This window comes from Macrosteles quadrilineatus, unplaced genomic scaffold (genome assembly GCF_028750875.1).
Source record: "Macrosteles quadrilineatus isolate MER2022 unplaced genomic scaffold, UCM_ALF_1.0 Scaffold_9__3_contigs__length_116548681, whole genome shotgun sequence".
NCBI lineage: Eukaryota > Metazoa > Arthropoda > Insecta > Hemiptera > Cicadellidae > Macrosteles > Macrosteles quadrilineatus.
In genome coordinates, this window is record NW_026542602.1 from 98,446,938 (window position 1) to 98,472,187 (window position 25,250).

Here is a 25,250-nt window from a genome sequence, read left to right on the forward strand (position 1 = left end):
TCATATTCGTTGGATTGAATTAGTGCAACCTATTCAATAAACTGTGATTGTTCATCCCTGTTCATCCCATCAATTGTGTAAAATTGGACTTACTAATTCTGCACAACAACGAAAAAACTTAAATCCCATGGAAATTCGAAACTCTCTGTTTTTAAATTATTTTTGGGATACCTAATTGATTTCCACGACACTGACTATTGCAAAACTCTAAATAAATCATTGGTGACCTCATCTAAGTTTTTTCTTGCCCTTTGACAACCTTCCTTAGAGTACTTTCATCATTCTCACCAAAATTATTTTCCAGGTCAAAGGAACTCTGGGAAGAGCGAAAGGCATCAACTTCCTCGTCTGGGACGTCGGAGGGCAAGAGAAACTACGGCCGCTCTGGAAGTCGTACACCAGATGCACCGACGGTATTGTGTTTGTGCTGGACTCTGTTGACGTGGAGAGAATGGAAGAGGCCAAGATGGAACTAGTGAGGACCGCTAGGTCTCCGGAAAACACGGGAGTTCCTATCCTGATCCTGGCGAACAAGCAGGACCTTCCGGGAGCCAGGGAACCCAAGGAGCTCGAGAAACTTCTAGGACTCCACGAACTGGGCGGGTGTACCCACTCGTGGCATATCCAACCTGCCTGTGCCATCACGGGGGATGGTCTTCACGAAGGGATGGAGGCCTTGTACGAGATGATTCTGAAGAGGAGGAAACTCGCGAAACAGTGCAAGAAAAAGACTAGATAAAACAACACTAGTAGCCTGTACAGTCTTCTCCGTCTGTTCTTGTTTTGTTGTAGATGTTGCTGTTTTGGCAAAGTGTCCGTTGAGGAAGCACAATGAAGAATCTTTGCAAAATTGACAAAATACTTTAGTGACAACTAGCTCTTCACCGGATTGAATGTCTTCTCTCATTTTAACGCTCATTCCCGTTGTTATAGTTTGTGTTACCAAAAATTACATATAATTTAAATTTATCAAGTAACTGTATACTTTATTAAACAGAGACAAACAATTGTTAGCTACAAAAGGTTGACAGGCATAAAAAGAATCTGTCAAACATTCACAGTGATCACACTTTTCTTTAATATAAAACGCCTCTGGGTGATATGAATATTTTAAGTGTAATTTCCAACAGTTGATGAGCATAAAAGTGTTAAAACCCTCCTAATTTTCAAACTGTTTTCAACACTTGAAAGGCCAATTTATAAAACAGTCCTGTCGAAAACGAGGTCATAGCAAAACTTATCGGCTAATGCATTGGCACTGTGGTTGGTCGGTTAGTGGTTCACTCGACCTACTTTGGTAGCCAAATAATTTATCGAACTACTTACACTCAAAACTGTTAGTTAACCCATTTAAGTCAGTGAATAGGACACTTTGCTTTAACAGTTTTAACCCGTAACCGTTGTACATAAGATATTTCTATTTATGTAAATACCCTTTAGACTGTGTAAACCCACCTATCTGCGACCAATTATATACGCTAGACGTATTCAAGCGGGTAAATAAATTCTGACGGCGCAATTTTAATTTTAATCGAAATAAAATAGTCCATTATATTAATTTGTGCCTTATCGTAATCTTTGGAAGTGACATTCTTTTGTAAGTGATATAGGAAAATAAATTCAGAATTTCGTAGACTGTAGTAAACACTAATATATATAATGTTAAAGCACAAAATATCTAAGGATGGAGTTAACCGTCAATATTTAATTTTGAAACAATTTGAAGTAATGATGAATTTGGAAATTTGTTTAGTTTTAATAATTTATTCACCCAACTTTTCTGAGATTTTCATTCAATTCATTCCGGTTCTGCTCTACTATACACTCAGAGCACTAGAGATCGAGATACGCCACGATTGGAGATAAACCTGTTTTTGTTCTGGGGTTTGATTAGTAAACCGGAAATGAAATTCGTTGAACCGGAAGTGAATTTTGGTTCCGGTGGGCAAAGAGAACGGAGAGCGAATCAATATAGGGTCACGAGTTGAGTTCGTGCGAAACGTCTGCTTACGTCATAAAATTGCATAACTAAAAATTACCACGGTGACCTTTAGATTTTGATTCGAGTCTTTTGTTACCATATTTGAGTGGCGGATTTTGCAATCTTATATTGTTTATACATCTTTCTACAGAATTACCTACATTAAAATTATTTAATACGCGTAAACAATTTTTAATAAAAAAGAAACTATGTTGTTTTAAAATCAAACCTCTAATGAATTCTCTGTTAAAGTTCTCTGTTATTAAGTTCAAAAAACTATTAAAAAAACCTCAATGCATCATCATCAATTCAAATTGTTTCTATTAATACTCAGTAGGCCTAACTAACCAGCCATTTCGCAGTTCAGATTTCACACCACTATTCGTATTAGAAAAAATGCCAGAACAATAAATAGATAAGATTTCCCAGTAATATTCCACAATAGAATCTTTCAGCATAAGCTAGTCACAGTAAACTCTACTCGTATATTTTCTTATACGCTCATAATTTTAATCAACGTAGGAAATTGTTTAAACTGCATTTCATGAAATGGGTTGTGTTAGTTTGATATATGTGTCAAATGTATTAAAACTCTGTTTTTTTCCTACACTTGACATTTTTTCAACTAATGTTATTTTAAACTTGCTAAATCAGTTAACCCTTCACATGAATGTATAATCTGCTATATTTTGAACCTCTTTCCCTGCGGTTATATTTTGTGCAAAAATCAAAATTAGTCGTATCTATTTTTATATAAAACGGCATATTTTAATCGTTTATGCTTGACTGAAAATGTTTGTTGTTTTCCGAGTTTGTTTCTATATTGAATGTTTTCCGTGTCGGTGTTATGCTTTGTTTGTTATACTAGTCATGAGAATTGTTATTGTATATTTTGTTGTACATATGATTTACCATTAGTTTTGCTCAGTACCGCTTAACCTCGAGTCCGTGACGGGCGGTTTATGTTTAGATGTAGATTTTGTAATTAATATGCTTAAAATTATCATGTTTATAAAATAAAGTATATATTTAATCGTAATTAGTGTTTTGGTTTCCAAGTCCCGACTATAATTTAGAAAATGTGACATTTGCTGTTGGAAGCATTGGTAAGTCATGGAAATGCATTGGAAAAGTTATCTGGCATTGCAAGTAAAGTTAGTATAGATATGAGAGAATGGGGTTCCTGTCCTAAAGGTTCTGGTCCAAATCCCGTTATTCGCTAATGGCTCTTGACTATTAAATTGCTATTTGACATACTGGTCAAAGATTTGGGTCCATCTATCAATAAGGATCCCTCAGGCGAATACATTTTCTTGCATTTTGGTTTATTCAACACAATGAAATACAATTTACTACGTTAGGGTTGATCATAACGTATTGTACACAATAGTGGAAAACTAAACAAATCCTACAGAACACTCCACAAACCATTCAAATGGTACCAATCTCATAACGCATAAAGTATAGCAAGCAAGTTGTTTCCTATAAACGTCTAGTGGGTAAATAAACTCAGTTTTTATCAACTATATCTACATTTAAATCGACCACTTAGAATCATGGGTACTTGTTAATATTAAACAGATCATGCCTCTCTTTTTCAAATGTTTGCTGGGACACTATTACGTTAAAAATTAAATAAAAAACTAAAATTATTTTACTAATTTTAGCCAAATAGTTGAATGGTATAAAATGATATGATGTCAATGATATAAGTGTTCGCTTGGTAATCAAAAGGTCACTAGTTCGATCCTGAGAAAAGTCTATCTTTGTGATACGTTAAAGCTGCTCGTAATCATTGACATTTTAGTTAAATTATCCTAACTAAAGAAACAACTGGTCAAGTAAATAGAAACTACACAAGGAATTTCACTTTTATATATAATTTCTAAAAAAAAAAATGACTTTAAAATATGCCAAATTGATATGTTGTCTTCAAGATTTTGAAATTTACAGAAACTGATAATAGAAAAGTTTAAAAAATTAAAACTACATTAGCCTCAAAGAAAACATTAGAAAAATGTTTAATTCAAGCAGTTCAACCAACGTCAAAAGTATGTTAATTTCTGTCCTCTGATCAAAAGTGAAGTATTCAACTCAGCCGAGTTGGTTAGAAGAGCTGATGTAAAGCTTTGTTTTGTAAATTTCAAGTTTGTTAGGAAAGTTCGTTACAGTTAGTGAATAATCTTGGATGCTTGAATTCATAAGTTTTATTTTATTGTAATATTTATAATGAAATACTCTTTTTATGTTGGTTTTAACAATTTATTTTTCAAGAAACTGCTAGTCTGATTTGTAGATTAGATTTATTAAACATATTTTGGCAAAGAAATCTTAAAATAAAATAACTATATGTAGAACTCAAAGTTTTCAAAACACCTTCTTTATAACGGAGAAATAAACCAATTTGTGTACATTCAAAAGGATAGACAAATGTGTAACGCATTATAGAACGACCTTAAACGATGAACACTAATTTTACTGTATTACTCTAATAATATAGTAATAGATTTACTGAATTTTGATAATGATGTTGCTTAAGAAAATGTCGAAACAAGGTTGGTTTAAATAAACAATGTTTGTTATAAAACGTTGGATTCTGTTCATAAAAATGCTTTAATTAATTTGATGAAATTCATATGTTTTGTATACTAAAAGTGTCTTTTTAAAAGTAAATCGAAATCTGCATGGCCCTTTACAAATAAAGTCAAAAATACATTAGCATTAAGAGGAAAATGTACTAAATGCTTCAATAAAGACGAAAAGACGTGCAGGTTGTTTAACCTCAACAAAAGAGGGCTGCTTGTAAGATAAATTGTTGATAACAGTTTTAAAAGTTTCTTTCCACCTCTATCTCACGTCTTCAGGTCAACGTTCTTTTCTTTTGATAAGTGGCGTTATCACCGACTTGTGAGGTCATTGATAAGACGTTTTCCTCACTACCTTTTCTTTCTTTCTCAAGGTTTTCTCTAAATGCTAAGGGGTTTAAGACTGCTAAGGGCTTTTTATCTCTGTGGGCTAAACTTTAAATATACATTTAAATTTACAAACTGATCGCAACAATGCTTTATCACTTTAAGTGTTAATATTCAAATAAAAATTAGGTAATTATTTCTCTTACAGGTGAAGCAAAATGCTAATTAATCACCTTCATTTTATATAAGACCTTACTTAAAATTTAGATTTCTATTTAGGTCTGGTAGTAAATAATTTTAAAGCATTCCTTTGCTTGGCGAGGTTTTCACCCCATTCCTTCACTTCAGTCAAGTGGGGGTTGGTTCGTTTCCCACAGTCCTCGAGGCGTTCCCTTAGTTGGGGCGAATCTTTATTACAAATTCCATGATATTAATTTTAAGATACAACAATAGCATACAATATGTTTGCAGACACCATTTGTGTTTATTAAATATTTTAAATGTATTCCACGATTGTGAACAATTTAGTTACATTAAATATTAGTTTTATTAATTCATAATATGATATTATTATGATAAAGAAATTATAATATAATTTCAGGCATTTCCTCACAGTCACTAATATTGATTTAAACCAATATAATATATTGGTTTGAATCAATATTCAAAATGCCTGAAATTATATTATAATAACTTTATCATAATAATATCATATTATGAATTTTAAAAAAATCCTGGAATGGTAAATATTAGGCCAATTAATGCCATACATAGCAATTACAAATTCCTTTTCTGGAATGACAACGCTTCATATCGCTTTGATAAAATAACAAACCCCATTATAATAGGTCTATTACATTTTTTTTTATTTTCTAGGATACAATAAAATTTGTAATTTGTATTACTTAATTCAATGCAATTAATATGTTTACAGGTAAGTCCAATATTATTATTTTAAATTCATAAAGTATATTTACCATTATTTTTAATATGCTTTAATGTAAGACAAAGTAAACGTATTAATTTGTCCGTCTTTTTTGTTACAGGGGGTTTTATTAATTTTCTGTTAGCCTATATGATTAACCTTTAAAAAATTATTAACGAAATAAAAATATTATTTATAAACTACTGTTTCCCTTGTAAAATTACGACTAAAGAGTGAAACTTGCAGTGTAAGATGGTTCTGTTGATATCAGCTAATTTAAATTTGACTAGAGTTGCAGATTCAAAAATCATAGTTTTGATGTCATCAAATAAAAAAAGCATTGTATTTACTATCCCAATACAAACCAAACCCCCATTTATTGGGATTTGCCTTAAACTAACTCCTATGTCGAATATAATATATGTTCATATTTTATAGAGTACTGCACTCTTGTTACCCTTATGTTACACATGTTTATAGCCTTGAATAACGAATGTTCTCTGTACTTTAGCCTCCTAGAGGTCGTGGACGTCTATTCAACTGATAACGCCAAGGTCATTGATAACAAGGCATTGTTGTTAACCGTTATTTGAGTGATAAACCTGTGTATGATTACAATAAGGGATACCAAGAACACCACTGAATAACCTTGATGTACATTTCTGAGATACGTTAACAAATATTGTGCAAATTGGCAACAGTGGAAAACTTTTCTTACTAAAACTAAGAATAAGCTGCGTTAAAATTGTTTTATCGATTTACAAAAGATGAGCAAGGACTTTGGAAACTTAAAGAAGGTTTATCATGTTATTATTAAATCTGAAACTTGTTTTGATGTGGTTTTATGTTTATTTGCATATGGTTAGGCTGATGTCGAGTATGTTTGCTCTTCATTTTTATCCTGAAATGGAGAGTTTTACTCTTTAGCTTTCGCTATACAATCAGAAGACAAACAATAAACAATACATATATGTTTTTATTTGTTAATTGTTCGTTTAGGAATTAGTTCCAAAATCACGTAATACAACCAACAAAGTATAAAACCAGTGGCAAAACAAAACATCGACACTTAGTTGCATGTTTAGGGATTTTAAACACAGAATCATTTTTCCAAGAAGATACCAAGTCATTATAGAACTCGTTTTCGCTGCAGAGCTTCTCTCTTCTTCACACCGATTGCACAAACTATAGAGTAAACCATTACAGTATTCTATAGTCTGTGCCGATTGCTTAACGTAACGTAGCCTTGAATGAACATCTTAAGAATCGATTGATGCTAATACATAAAATGTTTTTTTTTACAAACCAGCCAGGTATTGTTGCAAGGGGGTTGTATTCCGACCATTGTATCGTATCGTAGGTTTGGTTGTTAGCTTGTAAATTGTTGTTTTTAATACCACAATATTATATCAACCATTTCCTTTTTTTATTTTAGGTTATATAAGTGAAGTATCAAGGAAATAGGTAATTTTACCACTCATTTTCAAAATGTTGTATATGCAAAAGTAGTATTGCACAAGGATTAATTTTTTTTAAAGTTAAAACATTAGAGGTTTGAATTTGAGCAAACATTAGGATTTGCTAAATTAAAAGTAATGTAAATACCAAACTTAAAGTTTATAATTTTATTTATTTATTCATCCCAACTGATTATACCATTTTACAACGTCAATTACAGTGATCAAGGTGGCATTATGAGTTAAAGAAAACAAACTGAGAGGCCTAATTAAAATAAAAAGAACTACATAGTGAGAACATATATGTGGCAAGATAGTTAAACTATGGTAATACATAATGTAGATAAGATGACAAACGATAAAGAATATAAATTAGATAACATACAAATAATAATAGAGAGATTTTAATGGTGACTAGATGTAAGGTAAACCCATTGACTATACACCTCTGCATCAATGATAAAATACAGGGGGATGTACATTTATTTGGTGTTCACTGATCAGTTGTAAATCATTTGTTTATACCCTACCGATCGATTCCGTATGGTTCCGTATACTAATTAGTCGTGTTTTGCAGTTCAATTTGAAATTATTTTTTGCATTGTGTTTGTACATACGCACAGCACAACATAAGTAACAAAACTTACAGAAAATTTCAATTTTATCGGATTTTTTAGTAAGTTAATTGTAGATCCAATTACCTAAATATTTAATTCGTCGGTTTGTACATGGCAAATGAACGAAGCCCCTTAACGGATTTCAGTTGTAAAAGTACAGTACATAAAATATCCAAAAATATTTACAATCCGAATCCACATTAGGTCTAATCCGTCTAAGGACCCCTATCTGATTACTTGAATACGTTTCAAAACACCCAAGCTTATAATTATTGGTCTTTAATCAATTGTAAAGCACAACCAAAAAACTATATAACTTTAAAATATACACGCCAGCAAAAATAAACACCAATGTTTTACAATCCAAATCAACGCTCTGCCACTGAACTTCTACCTATCTGGAGACAAATGTTGAAACCACCCAAGAATCGTCTCTAGCAAAACTAATTAAACCCAATAGCGTGAAGCAGAAACAAATGGCTGCGGCCCTGGATACAAAAGCACAGCGGGTTTTAGTTGACTGACACCAAACAATAGAGTGGCAATCACAACACAGGGTATCCAGGGATATTAATGGCTGCTCCAGGGTGGATACAGTTTTTATTTATTTCAGCCATTTGTCATCTGACAGTGATCCATCACGTTTTGGCAACGGGTTAGCTGCAAGTTTGTATTAAGAGTGACAGTGAGACTTATAACTAACTATTATATGACTCTGAACACGATGTTATGAAGAATTGCGAGCTTAATGTTTTTATTTATATATTTTAGTGAATAAAATGTTTTTATTTATATATTTTAGTAAAGAAAATGTTACAATATGGTAATCAGGAGCTAAGAAGCAATAATTAATAATTGTTTGTTATTAACACTGTAACAATGAATCATTGTTTTGATTAATTTTTAACGAGTACCTTCAAACTAGGTTATTAAGATGATCTTCCTGGAGGAGGTATCTCAGCGCAAAACCCGCCATGGCAGTCTCCTGCTTCACTTTAGCAATACTGAGACCTTTATAAGCTTCTTATCAAAATTGTATACGACCTTCCCTCTGGCTAAAAATATAGCTTTACTCTTCTACTTAATAAACCAAATATTTGTCCAGTTATATACAAAGAAACTCTGACTTAGCGGTTTGTGAAGCAATTCATCTATGTAAACCATCCAAAAGTTTCCTTTTACAAAATGTACCTTCATCATCATATTTACCGATGGGATGAAAGTTCACTTCATTTCATATTCCGGAAGCAGTAGTGTCCATCATATATTTTACTACCACCGGATACAGCAGGGGAAGGAGCAGGGCGTTGGCGCATGCGTAGAGATTACGCGCAGTGACGTCATGCTCAACGGCTCGGCGCAGGCGCACTCACCGCACTTCCTCAGTTTATTGCACTTACAGCTGATTTGTAGATGACCTTCAACTGGGTTTATTAAACTCTAGGACTGTTTAAATTGCTTTCGACACGCCAAATTAACGTGGCGAATGTAATAATTGAGAGGTGCGATTAAATCACTTCTCGGCTCTTGACTTCTGTTGAATTATTCATATGTGTGTATACGTTCATTCTGGGTCTTATTACATTTTGCATTTGAATGAGTGTGTAAATTGAGCAAGGAATAACAGTTATTATACAGTATACTAAAGTCTTAAGCCAAATTTTACTTTTTTCGGTCGATCAACTAGCAATTTTAGATTAGGATTGAGATCACAAACTTGTTTTGTATGCTTGAATTTGAATTTGACTGCCCCAAATGGAATTCTCCCTAGTGATGATGTAATGAAAGGTATTTGGGTGTACACACTATAATAATGTGAATTTTCTATTTAATGAAATCACTGTTACTGCTATGATTAAGCAAAATACGGCTCTCAAAACAAATTTTATAATTCTATGAGAATATATTTCATTTTGTATATTTGTAGTTGTGTTGAAACAGCCCCATTACATTAATGCGTTTTCTAAAAAGTAAATATTACAAAATACTTTGCATCGGCCGGGAATCGAACCCGGGCCGCCCGCGTGGCAGGCGAGCATTCTACCACTGAACCACCGATGCTTATGATACGAAGATGCTGGATGAAAGGTGAATAGTGATTATTTGTTATTTGTTATGCAATATGTGAGAGGGGAAAACGTACAGAGGTTCTATTCGTCAGTACGTCTTTGAGAGCGACTGAACGCTCTTTCTCCGCGTAGGTGGCGTAGTGCATGTGATCGTTGCGTTGTGGCAAAAACGCGGCAAGAAAGGTCAATTTATCGTCAAAAATAATGTAGAATCAAGAAACTAGGAGATTTTGAAATTATTAAATAAATGCATACATCCCATAGTTTAACGGTGTTTTGGAATTACAGTATCGTCCAGGAGTTCATTGGAACCGCTAATCACCGATGGATTTGTGTGTTTGTTATGTCAATACCCTGTAGTTCCTGAAGATATTGGTTCAGATATCTCAAAACTAAAAAGAATATTCATTCAAGTGAGGAGTACCTTCTCTATATTTGAGAACTGCCTCCACTAAGAACCATACGATTATTCACCTTTTTATCAAAAAGGGAGAACTCATCGGTTAACCCTTAATGAAGTCATTTTTTTATAAGTATCTGTATTAGTAGTGAGGTGAGGATACTCTCATACAAAACATTTCATCTGGAAACGTTTACATGTTTTGGTACAGATTTGGTACAGCTACATCTATTTAAATTTAAATCTAAGAATAATTGTTTAAAATTTCAATTTTACTATCGGAGGATTGCCTTAGTCGAAATTCGTCTACACAATTCGATACACAACCCCAGGGTCAGGCAGGGTTACAGCTCGTGACACCTAAGCTGGCACTTGGCCTAGCGCGGGCAGTGTAGGCGGGAGGAGGGTGGAGGTAGGGAAAAGACCGGACTGCAAACATTTCCGCTGCCTCGCGGGGTTGACTCCCCTTGCATTGTACTTGAGCGCCTTCATATGGGTCGCGAGGACAGTTGATGCAACCCGCATGGCGGAACATAATGTTTTTGAAATAGGTACTAGTAGCGATAGGCCAAGTGCCAGCTTAGATGTCACGAGCTGTACTCTAGTGTACAATGAGCGGCTTCTTGACAAGTGCAATAACAATAACTTCTGAATCGATCGAGCTTCAAACATAAACAAACAAATTAGGCTGCAACCATCGGGGACTTTGCAAAACACATTTTTGAAACTCGTAGGAGTTCGCTATTACTTATATCATTAACGTTGTAAGTTTTTTAGATACGGGAGAATCTAACGGGAGAATAACGGGAGAAATTAGATATTATGTTGATGTTGACGAATGAATTCACTCACCTTTGTACCATTGTGCAATCACAATGTACAATAGTCATGTGATAATGTTTTCAAATATTCTAATAAGTTTTACGTTTGTAAAATGGGTGAACATTTTTCTCATCGTAACAATAATTCAAATCATTCTACAAGTAGCCTATTATCATTAAAATATAATACTATAGGCAATAAAAACTATTAACCTATGACCCACTTTCTTGGATTAATTGAGTGGAGTACAAATAACAATCAAAATTGAAAACCAATCACTATTAGTCTTTACCGTTGGCTAGCCATATACTTCCCAGGTCAACTTGTGCACACATACATTTCAATATGCTGACGTAACAATAGTAAACATTGCTAACCGCTGCATTAAGTGTTACTAAACATCTATAAAAACGTTAATGATATTTTGTTACGGGCTAACGCCTAGTCTTTTACAAGACTAGCAGCCTAGATTAATCTACAAACGTTGGGTATTTCATTTCGAATTTTCATCTCGTAAAATCCGTTACCTTTGATACCTTTGAGTGTGTTTATTTCAAGAAAATATTCCAACGTTTATCTTTAAGTAAATTTTACAGAGTTGCTTTATCCAGAAAATGCAATCACCTTTTTAAAATGTAATACTTACATTAATATACTAATTTATTAATTAATTTTTAACACTAGTAAATCAGTAATAAATAAAAGGCGTCAGCGCACCTAGCGTCACTATACTCTGCATAACCACATGAATATAAACCATAAGGTTCGTAATCATTGCATAAACTTTCCTTTGAATCACTTTTGATCTGTAAAGGTAGCAAATATGTAAGGGAGTCGGTTTAATTAATGTCCTTATTACTTTGCGTTTAATAGTTGTGATAAGTCACATAGATTTGTAAAGAGTTTCTAAGATTATACGACCTTTTGCAACTAATTAGTAACAAAATGGCATTAATAATTTATTTGACATTAAAAATGTATTTGTCCTTCGCAACTGCCAGAAGATTAGACGAGGATTAATTCATTTGAGTTGATATTTTTGTCAACTCGTATAAGTATGAAATGAACTATACGGTTTTACAAACATAGTCAATCGATTTACGTAAATAGTTTCAAAATTATACTATATAAAGTGATGATTGACTTAAATACTGTCTTATTCTGATAATATTAAGTGTATGGTTGTCTAAACTATTTTTATCGAGTAAAATAGCTTCAAGAAGTCTTTTGAGAGAGATAAAAGTTTCAAAAGACTGAGGCAATCAGTAAATCACCAAATACAGTTGATTTGCTGCCTTTCCACAAGACTGCGTTATCTGCTGTCTTTATTTCCAACTATGGCTTGATTTATTTGACTTATACAGGTTTTATCCTGTCTGTTTTGCTGAAATAAACTAAGAAGTCAATAAACCTTTGTTGCATAAAGAGAATTTCTATTTTCAGAATCAAGTTTAGTTGCATACGTTATCGATCCTTTAATTACGATGCAGTACTAATTAAGAAATACCATACTTAAGATTAAAATGTATTTGAGAGTGAAGAATCTTTATTGCGTTCAATATATGTATTTTTTTACATTATATACCTACACCCAATTCAATATACACGATATATAAACACGCTATGCGTTCTACCATGTCATTTACGAACTAGTAAAAAAATAAATACCTCAAAATTCCTATGACCGGTGATCTAAATCAATTAATTCCTTCCCGTCCAAAAATTACTATAAATACCAGCTGTTATTCTATAATCATACGTTATTAACCCTGGGCCCTAGGGAAGGCTCCCACTCCAGAGAGAAATAATGCCCAGCTTGAGATTTAGGCGTAACAGGAGTGCCCGTTTTTTACAGCCTCAGAACCATTTGTCTCTTGCCTTTTGTCTTGGGGTTGTTTCTTACTGATTTGTATCTGTTAAAAAAGGTAGTCGTTTTCTTATTTTCCAAGGAAACCTCAGGTTAAAAAACAAATTCGTACTGGTATTTTATTACGAAAAGTAGATAAAAATGCGTCTAGAATAACACAATTTCTCTCTTACACCTAACCAACAAACTGTTTTATAATTGTTATCGTTGGTTTTTCTAATAAATCATTGTTAAACGCATTCCTATAATTTGTTGGTGGCTTGAGTTATATTTGAAGAGTTTGAAAGACACGAAATCGTGTGACACTAAAGCAATATAAGAAATATAAGTAAGGTAATTTTATTCTTTCTTTAGACATAAATTGGAAGGTTCAAAAGTTTTACATTGACAAAACTGATATCAAAGGTAAAAGAAAAACAAATTCTCGAATTCAATTTATCATACGAAATTGCTACGATCAATCTCAACTGACAAAAACAATCTTTCAGTTTGCGAAAGTTGCATACGTTTGTAGTAGTTTTGTATTGTCACGAACAATAATGCTTTCAAAGTTTGTTACTGAAGATATTCAATCACAGCTGGTGATAAACTTGACTATGCTTAGTTGATGCCTTTTCAGTCGGTAATGGTTATACAGTAATTATAAATTGATGATTGGAAACGAAAACTGTTGTAATGGATAAGTCAAGTGTACTATCTTCCAGATTAAATGTTGCCATCACGTTGACAATAAATAGTTACATAATTCCAAAAGTGATTGTGAAACACCCTACAGAGTTCCTTAGCAATGGGATTGAGTACGCAGAAGGGAACAATGTAACTCTTTAATATATTTGAGAAAACATAATATACATCTACTTTTGATATAGGCTATAGTAAACTCTAAAAAGTTACAGAGGAGGCTATGCAGTTACTCATGCTTTTCATAATTAATCATAGGGACTTAGTGTAACTGCCTACTTTTACTATTGAAAACTTCCCTTTGGATGGAGACAATCTACTATGATACAGAATAACATTTATTGTAATTCAACTAGAAAACATTGAGCTCTTTGTAATCCCAATAAGACTTTGAAAAAAACATCGGGTAATATTTTTGCAAAGTTGATTCAGGAGCTTTGTGTCAGTTTTATTATTTGTTCTATCGAAAAACCCCTAGAGTGAAATTAAATATAAATAATTATCCCCATAATTGTCCATTAAGGGTGCAAAGAGTAACAAAATAAGCACATCTATGTATAATTCTCTGCTTTAGTCTGATTTCTAAAAAGTGTTGTATAATAAATGTAGCTTATAAATAATAAATTCTACAGTACCAGTTTCTAGTAGCTCTGACTTGGACATGCAAACCAGCAAGTCAAGTGGATGTTGAAGATGAGTGCTCAAGTTTCTAGCAGCATCCCATCCCATTCAAGCATCGGTGGTTCAGTGGTAGAATGCTCGCCTGCCACGCGGGCGGCCCGGGTTCGATTCCCGGCCGATGCAAAGATCTTTTATAGGTTCTTGGTTACATGTTAATATTTGACGTATTTCCAATAATTAATTTGGCAATCCATGGACTTTGCAAGTTAATTTTTACACCCATTACATTCTTAAGCTTCAATTTTAAATGACAGATTAATGTCTTGAGCTCGTAGAATTAAAAAAATGTTACTTCAACTTTGATTACACAATACCAGGGATATTAAAAGATTATTTTACAGACAAATCGTTCTACACGCAAGGATTTCTCTCTCGTACGATTTACCTGCGCAGGTAAACCATAGAACTGACCACTGTAACCCACCTTCCATGATATTACATGCACATACACTGAAAGTTATCATAAAACTACATTAAATATTATTGGTGCTGAACCCTGTACTGTGTGGACGCATTTCATTGCAACGCCTTGACTGCAACGTTATACCTACATCATTTGACAATTAGTAAATTGAATAGCCAAGGCTTACAATTTTCAAGTGCATCTCCTTTAGAGACATACAGTACCAAAGCTCACAATAGAAAATCATTGGCACATATTGTAAAACATAATGTAGTAGTCAGATGTAAGCTTTCACCGATTCAGATCACATGTTTACTATAAGATGAAAATATACATCACTTTGCCGTCGTACTGACCCCACCAGGTTAGGTTGGATAAGTTTAGTTAGGACTAGCTGTGTGCCCGTTCTACGCACGGGGATCTTATAGTAGTCAGTTAAAACCTTCTTATATTAAGATTAAGAACAGCAGTTAGTTTGCATATTTGCAGATATGCTGGAAAAACTATTATATATAAACCTTCGCAAATACAGTATCTGACAGTTCAAGCCAAAATAAATGCTTCGCAATTAAATTTCACCCGGATCGTTATGGTCCATATGTCCAATGATTAGGCCTAAACTAAAAAATGTTTTATAGATCCATGAAGCGTAGCCCTAAAGTAGGCCTATAATTGAAAGTTACTTTCCACATCGGTTAACTTAAACGTATTTAAAGTACTACCTCAACCTCACCATTTACACTTTATTCCGGTTGACATTTTCAGTATCAAAGGTGCTCTTGTCCATTCCGTGAAACACTGAGAAATAAGGACATTAATGCGTTACCAACAGACAACAGACATACACACAACAATCCAAAAAAGGCCACGAACTATTGATACATAAACAATATAAAGGCGTAAACAATTCATGATGGTTTGCCCAACAAATGTTTTACTCAAATAGGTTATCATTTTCTTAGCATACCGGGTAAGCTAAGATTTGAAATCCAGACAGAAAAAGCAAAACTTATACAGAGTTAAGACATCACTTAAATTGAATACGGACGGCTCTAATAAATAAGGTGCAACACCAACGATAACTAATTTGTAAACTACAGTGATGTGTTGGTACCTACGTAAAAATGATTCTAGCAGCTACCAACGGTTCTAAGGAAAAGAACCAGTACCTACGTAAGAACCTACCTAAGAACTATAGTACATCCGACCAATTAAATACATTAATATCTAGTCCCGAAGTTATTGATCTCTTGCTTTTGGATTTTCTCGTAAAAAGTTATAGCGTAAACTTATCGGTGTCAGTTTGAAAAAAAAACAACCTTACCCAAACAACTTTTTGTTATTTAATAGATTACCCATTCTCTAAACAATGATTAGTATATCTATTAACATTAGAAGGAAATGTAACGAAAACGCACAATGTTGGGGTTTTGGTCATTTGTAATTATATTTCTTAAGTAGGTAGGCCATGTATTCTATGGAAAAGTACCGGTATCAAGGATCGTCGTCAAAAAGGTTGTTATGAATAAATATGTAGGCTTACGTACCCAAGATATGAGCTATGGGCCTATTGGCTGTATGGTCCAGCGATTGCATCACACGGTGAATAGAAACAGAAAGTGACACATTGGAAAAGCGAGTTTAGCACTTCCTCTGTTAAACCTCTGTTACAATCACCCACTGCAGTTGTGATTTTTTACTTTACACTTTACACAACCGCCATTGAAGCGCCGTCAATGAGTGGAAACCTTTTTTGTAAGCTATTGGCGACGATCATTTCAGTGTCCAGCCCTATACAACACTGATTCAAGGTCTTCTTTCTGGTTGTCAAAACTCAAGAAACATTTTATACTCAAAGAATTTCTGGTTCCGATTTGGACGATGTCTAGTTATTTAATTTCATTTACGGTTACACTATTAGACTATATTATTGCACTTGCGATTAATTAAATCCGTTATGTAAGAAAAACGTTTTTAATCTCACTTGGTTGGGATTTGCTTTCAAAACGTGATTCGAAATGGTTGCGGTATTTGTAAACAACATTTGTAAACATATCATTGACAGCTAGAAAAAATAATCTTGATCCGAACAGCTGTTCGTTATTTCATAGACGATTATGTGATAAAAATTGAACGAAAATTTGACAAAAATAGCACAAAACTGCATTTTTGAACGTCCGTAATTTTATTTACAAAGTAGTGAGGCTATATTTAAATCACTAAAGACACTCTCGCCAATCCAGTGAATACATTAAAATGACTTGGATCTTGATAGGTACTCTGGTTTTCACGGAGAAGATTGCGTAAAATGCCATCTTGAGTGTCACAGACAAAGGGAAAGGCAGACAGAAATAGAGATAAGACTCGTTTCTGCTTCTTTAATGTATAAAACGTAAAAATAACCTAAAAGTATATAATTCTGAGCAAAGTACAGACAAAACTCTAATTTTATTTATATAGAAGAAGAAGATAGGTAACCAAACATTTTAATTATAGAAGAGCAGCACAGAAGTGGTTTAAAGTGCTCGTCTGGTAATGAAAAGTTCACCGCTTCGATCCTGAGAAAACTTTGTTTTAGGACCATTGATCATTGGGCTTTTAATAAATTGTCCTGGATGAAACAGCTGGTCTTAGTCAGCATCAAAGCTACACAAGGCATTACACTCATCCTGCACTCAATTTAGGGTTAAAATACGCACCTATGTGGCGTCACCATCTCAAAGTATAATGATAATAAAAGTAAATTTATTCTTATAAAGTACGAATAGCATAACTTAGCTTAATCTAATGTGGTTCGACTATCTAATAACCAACACAAGTAGACTTTTCATCCCATTGTAAATTTTGAAGCTCGTTTTCGTGCCTAGTTCATGTCCGGTGATTTGATCGCTTGTGTTGACAACATTTGGTTATACAGTATAAGTAGAGAATGAATTATTGTTTATGATTAGATCGTTTTGTTTGGTCAAGCGAGGTTTTAAATGACTGAAATAACGAGAAACAAATTGTAAACAAAACACGACCTCTACAGTGCACCGGATGGAACTAACTATAAAATTTGCTTCAGCTGTTTCATAAGGATGAGAAATGTAGAACAGAAAAGTGCCGAATACACTACTCGCACTCTCCGTAGTCAATGATATTGAATTGCTATAGTATTGCAGTAACTTATAAAATAGATCACAACACAGTGTTGTTTCTTCAACGCGTGTCAGATGCTAACAGATATTCTAACCGGGTTATTTCTATCTGGGAAGTTGAAGCCAGCCCAGCTGTAGCTGTTTCAAGTCGTGCCAAGTCAGCAAGGACGGACTGACAATATCCCAGGGTCATCGAGACATCGCAAATATACGTGATGGAGGATGTTCAAGGATGGCGGGAACATCTTGACATTTGGAGGGAAACACAATATAGCTGTAACCTATTGTATAACTGGGATGAATTGTGCTATGGAAGACACTGGGATAAGTTTAAATTTGTGTGTAATGTAAACGTGATGATAATGATCTTTCTTAGATGTGTCATTTGTCATGTGTCAAAAAAGTTACCAAATGTATAGACTGGGGGAGTAGCTGAATAATTAAAGCTTTATTAATTAGCCAAGCTGGATAATCTAGTGTTAACCTCATTATGAAAAGGTTGCCGGATCAGTCCTGAAAAAAGACAGTAGTTTTTGATGGTTTGAAACTGGACCTGGCTGTCCCTGATCTTTGGACTTTTAATGGACTTTAAAAGAATCCTGACCAAAGAAACAGCTGATCTTAGTCAGTAACAAAGCTACACAGATCATCCCACTTTATCTTCACTCATCTTGCATCCATATTCAACTTAAAATACGCACCTAGATGTGTGACACTGTCTTAAAGAAGATATAATGTTATCAAACAATATAGTGTATATTTAGTAATGTCGTTGGGTGTCTTAGCCGAATGCTTAACGTTGAATATTACTAAAAAAGTTTGTACCAGTCACTGTAGATAATTTTAGACTGTAAATCTACGTTCAATTTATAAATTCACAAAAATTGTTCCAACATTATACACATAATATAGTACATAATCAGCGGTGTCAAAGTTTAATACAAATGCTCAAACGATGTCGAGTGCTACTAGTCTGTACCAGTCGGTGACCAATTGGGCTGCAGATTGACGTTCATTGGATCAACGAGGACAATCATCTTAAGCCATCTCGTGTTTTGACGTGTCGTTCACGAGGATGGATCGACTCTTTCATACTCCGTCCATTGTCAACGATGGCTTTGATCCAGCCGCATACAAAGCACTACAGTAGGTCTTTCGACCGGACAAATTAATCTTTATACAAAACTAGTTGTTCGAGGCAAGGCAGAGTAATTGATTTTGTTGGCCTACTTTATTGATTAGAGTTGTTATCGATACATATGGCAAACAAAGGGTTGAGTATATTAATCCCTTGTTAATCCGGATTCCGTTGATGCAAATTGTTTTTGAACCCGAACAGTCTTTTGAGCGTTATAAGATTTCTACGTCGAAGACACACCAATGTACGGGTTTAAAGAACAAAATAGTACATTAAACAAAATTAAAGTCTTAAGACTTTACAAAACACGGCAAAGCTCAATGCGATTGATTAGTCTAGTAAAAACACTACAGTGATAGACATTGTAACTAGGACACTTACAGAATCGCCAAACTAGGCTATGTGATTGCTCAATGGTACAAAGGTGAGCTGATTCATTCGTCATCATCTTCCATCCAGAGAATCAACAAACGTTAAACCATAACGTTGACTACTATGAAGTATTTTTAGTACGATCCCAGCAAGTTTCTAATATCTTCTTTGCGAAGTGTTCGAATTCAATGACCCTAGCCCAGTTTCTTTCTTTATGTTTGAACCTCAATCGATTTGGAATTTACTGCACTTGGCAGGAAGCCGTTTGTATGCTGGAGTAGCCCTGACCTTGGGTTTGGTTAGTAGGGGTTATATTATCTGTGGTTTGGTTGTCTTTGGGAACATTAGACAATCCTTCGACCACCAATTTAAAAAATTAAACCAAATTATTTCAATTTATAATCTGTTGTACTTTCGGATTATTCAACAGCGTAAAATGATTGGGAAATTTCAACAATTTACACCATTTTGCGACGTAAGCCCGTTCTATGTCAATCAACCTTCTAGGCTACTAAATTCGTAATTTATTCTTAAATCGTAAATTTTTTTTAATAATTTTAAACTAATTGTCTTTTTTGTGGTACTCACAGTCCACTAAAAGACTCTTCGGCGTACATATCTTGTATTTCAGACAGTTTGGCCCCCGTTGTACACTGCGCTGCGCCGCCTTCGTGAAACTTCGGACACATTTCTTTGCATAAACTCATTGAAGCAGATGTACCTTTCACCCTTTCTTTCATTATCATTTATATGCATCGGTGGTTCAGTGGTAGAATGCTCGCCTGCCACGCGGGCGGCCCGGGTTCGATTCCCGGCCGATGCAAAGACTTTTGCAATTTGCCAATAATTTTGGAGGAAATACATAAACAATGTCCTGTTTGCTAATGCTAGAAACAATGAGTGATGTATGTTTTCAGGATTAGTAATTTTGAAGACAGGAAATCAAAAATTCATTACATTATTAATAATGTGGATAAATTAATAATTACCTTGTGAAGTGTTTAATCCAAGTACCGGTAATTTTACTTAACCAAGAATGTTGTTTTTCGTATGTGGGTTTGTCCAATACAATGTTAATAATAGAACACCCTAAAGTGGTGTTTGCTAAGAGATTTAAGTTTTTTGTACATTCATACTGTGGTGAACATGCTGATTAATGTTGCTTCTGTATCACTGTCTAACAGTATCATAAAATAGCTGAAAGCCAAGTCAAATAATGGGGATTTGTACTCTGGGTTTTGCTTTAGGATAACGGGGTTTCTCTCTCACTACTAGTACAGCTGTACCAAAAATAAAAATAAATGAACATCTTCAACAGACAATGCATTACAATACGTCATTTTCAAAAACATACGTCTTCTTCATTACACAAATGGATACAAAAGAGAATTTTATAAATGTGTATAGTTAACTATGAATCCTATCAATACAATATGTAAACGTGTACAAAGACGAAATATTCAATAGAAATCTCGAGCCGAAAAGTGATTTAATCGCACCTCTCAATATTATTACATTCACCACCAGTGACGGAAATAAATTAAACAATTCTTCTAGAGTTTAATAAACCCATTTGCTGCTTATTTATGGGATCAGCTGTTAATTGCAATAAACTGAGGAAGTGCGGTGAGTGCGCCTACCGTCGCGGTCCACCGGGATTGCGCCACTAGGGCCAGGGAGACACCGGCAAAGTTCCACTGCCAAATCTACCCCCCAAAACGTACCGTCATTGCGCCAATGCTGCATTTCTTTTGTCAGAGAATTTTCTGGGAAACAACCCCAGCAGTGTGCAAACAATGGTATCCACATCTCATTTACAGTTCAAACCACAGCTCAACTTTAGTTACTCCCCTCATTTAGGTTCTGGTTAGGTTAGGTTAGGTTACATTCCATCTTCCACCCGATTACCTGGCTACCTGGGGAAGCGTTGGCGCAATCCCGGTGTGTGCCAGGCTGACCTTTTTTAACACTCACATAACTGGCGCAATCCCGGTCCTCCCCTGCGTCGAGCCGTTGAGCATGACGTCACTGCGCGTAATCTCGAAGCAGGCGACAACGCCCTGCTGTATCCGGTGGTAGTAAAATATATGATGGACACTACTGCTACCGGAAGATGAAAATAAGGAGGCTTATGTAATTCCATCGAGTAAAAGTGTTGATACAAAAATGTATCTACTCTATACATACATGTGCATTACCTTGAAAAATAATTCTGGAGGGGTTATGTTCAGTGTCAACTACTTCGGGCAGATAAAAATGGACCATACAGTCCAACAAAGTGTCAAGTGCTTATAGAAAAATATCACAGGTTGAATTCCTTTACTTAAAACTTGATATGTGCATAAATGTAAACTGGTATGAATCACGTTGAATTTCAAGGGTTGGGGTGCCCAGTGTTAAAAACTCCAATATTAATATAAACCAGTATCAAGAGTCCAAAGTCCAAAGAGGCAAACAATACATTTTTGGAATAATATATGACACAGTGTTTGTTTAGGGGATTATTTTTTCAAAATGTTGCCTTATGAAACATTTTACTAATATAAATGGGTGATGGATACAGGACTTAAACCGGGTAAATTAAACCGTACAAGATATTATCTGCATTATATCCATTGAGTTGCCCGAGTCTAGCTTAAACCAAACACTTCTCAGAATTCAAAAATAAATATTTTTGTGTTGGCAATGGAAAGTCAATTTCGAATACTTCCCACGGTGCATCTGTTTCTGATAGCACGATAAATATATGTACAGACAATCTGTTATCTGGTGTTTTATTGTGTACAACTACTTCTCTGATTATTATGAGACAAGTTTCACTAATTTCTGTAGCAACAATTTTTTTAACAGGTGAAAAATTTATGTTTTTGCTTTTTTATAAAGGATTGATGAGCTAATAGATATGTTTAATATTTGATTTTTGCTCAATTCGAATCCCGGTTTAGGTTAAGTTCTATATGATTGGATTTGTAGGGTTATTTATAGTGTAAAACCGAACTCCACGTTTCCTCTCAGCCGTCACGCCCCACTGTATGTATAGTGTACCACCACCTAGTAGTTGGTGTATTAACACATAATATAAATAAAGGGTTAATATATTATCTGGGTATCCCCCAGTGAATATATTATTCGCCTTCAAATCTAGAGGTTACTGAAATCTCAAGCTGTATCTATTCAATACACGGAATACAATAGAATTCATGATGCTATCTATCAAAAAGTCGCTAATATTAAGAATACTAGGGTTTCATACAAAAGTGTCAACGGCGTCGAAAACACACGGAAAAGAAAGATGTATTAAAACATAATATCAATCCAAGCATGATTTGAATGCGCTATTCTTTGCAGCTCCTCATGCAGATCCTCAATAACAGCAGACCATGCAGGTTGACTGGAGATGATCGGCTGTCCATTGGCGAGGTAAATGGCATGTAACGGGGGAAGTAGGCCAGGCAGACTAGCAGGTGAGCGTGGATGACGATGGGGAATAGCAAATAGAACAGGGTCGAGAGTACTCCCTTGCGGTATTCCACAGTAGAGCATGTACTATATAACAAATATGTACAAAATCAAAAGTATGTCTGTTTGTTGTTGTTCTTTATGAACTACTGACTGATCGACCTGGCCCCTTGGATAATCGGCCAATATAATTCTGCCTCCCGGGTTTTTTTTTAATATTAGATTTATAGACTAGTTTATTTTTTTTAAATAATTTATTACATGTATATATTTAGTTTCAACCTTTGACTATGGACAAAAGTAAACATTCAATCCCACATTAAGTTATAGTTTGTACTATTAATACAACAACTAGACATTCCATCCCCATATTAAAGTTGTAGCCAGGTTTTTAATAACATTTGTCTTAGTTGATGTGAGCCACCTACAGATTGCGCTGATCAAAATTACTGACTTCTGCCGATTACATGATGGAATGACTTATTATGAGCTATAGCAACATATATGTTGTGACCCAGCAACTATGTCAGTAACAAAAAATAGGGTACAAAATAGAGTATTAGCAATGAATACAAGGTTTGTATTCATTGGTATTAGACACTAGCGCAATCTGTGACTGGCTCACACAACTACATTCTTTTTTAGTAAAAGATTGGCGACAGATGATCCATATAGATGGGATGTCTTATAGCCAAATTTAAACTTAAAATTAACAAAGTTGAACTAAGCCATAGGCGTATACTTAATTTATTCCTTATCTCCGGTGTTAACATCCCTTGATGCCTATCAGGCTTTAAAAGTTAACTTTATCCTTCGACTATAGATATAACTTGACATATTATTATCATGTTATGTTGCAGCCTGTTTAGAATGAAAATAAATTAAGTTTTATTGAAATGTTTTTCACATATCTGGACATTGTATTACATGCAATCGTAGTTGTTTTGAGCCACCGAGGGAGTGCGTTGGTGTAAATTACTGATTTCCATAAAATAATATGCCAACTTGAACTTGTCAACCAAGCTAAACTGAATGCATCTGACTTTACATCCAATTTTCTCCTGGAAGGATTACGTACGTTGACGTTCGGCATTATGATGTAATCTTCTCATACTTCTCATACTAAAATGTCTTTATGACTGTGAAAACGTTTCTTAACAACAAAGCGTATCTAATCCTCCAGAATATTGCCGGATCAAAAGGAATACCAGAGGCATATTATCTTGCTTCCATGCATAACAGGTATTTATAAATATAAACATTCGTTCTTAGATGAAGTATGTGTTCTTGTGTTGTTTATTAGCACAGTAGCTCTTTCTGTACTTTGCAACTGATTAGCAACCTTAAATTATATAAAGCAGCTAGGAAACAGCTAGTAATGCGAGGATAATATCTTTACATATTTTTTTTGTATTACTTTTCATCAATGGGGTCAAAAGGCTATCAAACACCTAACTAAATAAACAGGTGATCTTTGCCAGTAACCGAAGTACACAAATCACCTCACAATACTAAACGCTCACCTTAACATTCTGCACAGGACCGAGTATTGATCATGGAGAGCACCTAGCACCCTAGGATTTGAAGGTGGGACAAAAAATGTCTTTAGGTTTAAAAGGTAACTTGGAGAATATAGCACTCGGAGCGAGAATAAGACAGAGATTTTCTTGGTCATATAGGACTAACACGCAGACCCAATTTAACTTGTTTAATGTTCAGACTGATTTAATATACATACATACATCCGTCTAATTGTATTAGGTACTGCTAGCATTTCAGTAGTACCATAGACAAAAAGAATTAAATTTAGACTGTCAGTCGTGCTGTGGTTACCATGGTTACAATAGGTTCTGGTGGTTCTGCCGCACACCGCTGGGAGCGCCGGGTAGTTGTGTAGCGCGTACGCCGTAACTACATTGCGCTCCCAGCGGTGTGCGCCAGAACCTATGGTAACCGCAGCAAAGCTGACGGTCTATAACTAATTATTTTTGTCTATGGTAGTACTGAATCATATTTCACTAAAAAACGTTAAAACGTATGCATCGGCCGGGAATCGAACCCGGGCCGCCCGCGTGGCAGGCGAGCATTCTACCACTGAACCACCGATGCTTATGAACATATTGTAAGAGAGAGAGAAGATAAATGATTCTTCAGAGAGAGAAAGAAAGTCGCAAATGTAGCATGTAATACCTTTGCGCTTCTTCCAGGACCACGGTGATAGTTCATACCAGAACACATTGTCCAGGATAGGAGGTGGCAGTTCCTTTAGTCTCTGAAAAGTTAATACAATAAATGCAGAATGTTAGTTGCGATTTTCTATCAACGT

The 25,250-nt window shown here is 34.7% G+C and overlaps 1 protein-coding gene and 4 non-coding genes across 5 annotated transcripts in view; 3 read left to right on the plus strand and 2 right to left on the minus strand.

Moving 5' to 3' along the window:
* LOC129003941 (ADP-ribosylation factor-like protein 4A) overlaps window positions 1-3,020 on the plus strand; it is a 49,834-nt gene extending 46,814 nt beyond the window's left edge. Inside the window, exon 3 of the mRNA XM_054432289.1 lies at window positions 305-3,020. Coding sequence (XP_054288264.1) covers window positions 305-739 — 435 coding nt within the window. The 3' untranslated portion in view covers window positions 740-3,020. The remainder of the gene's footprint in view (window positions 1-304) is intronic.
* A 6,862-nt stretch (window positions 3,021-9,882) lies between these two features.
* Window positions 9,883-9,953, minus strand: Trnag-gcc (transfer RNA glycine (anticodon GCC)). Its single transcript has one exon. It is a non-coding gene; the product is annotated as a tRNA-Gly (tRNA).
* Window positions 9,954-14,464: 4,511 nt separating this feature from the next.
* On the plus strand, window positions 14,465-14,535 carry Trnag-gcc (transfer RNA glycine (anticodon GCC)). Its single transcript has one exon. It is a non-coding gene; the product is annotated as a tRNA-Gly (tRNA).
* Window positions 14,536-20,217: 5,682 nt separating this feature from the next.
* Window positions 20,218-20,288, plus strand: Trnag-gcc (transfer RNA glycine (anticodon GCC)). The gene has a single exon. It is a non-coding gene; the product is annotated as a tRNA-Gly (tRNA).
* A 4,674-nt stretch (window positions 20,289-24,962) lies between these two features.
* On the minus strand, window positions 24,963-25,033 carry Trnag-gcc (transfer RNA glycine (anticodon GCC)). The gene has a single exon. It is a non-coding gene; the product is annotated as a tRNA-Gly (tRNA).
* Window positions 25,034-25,250: the final 217 nt, after the last annotated feature.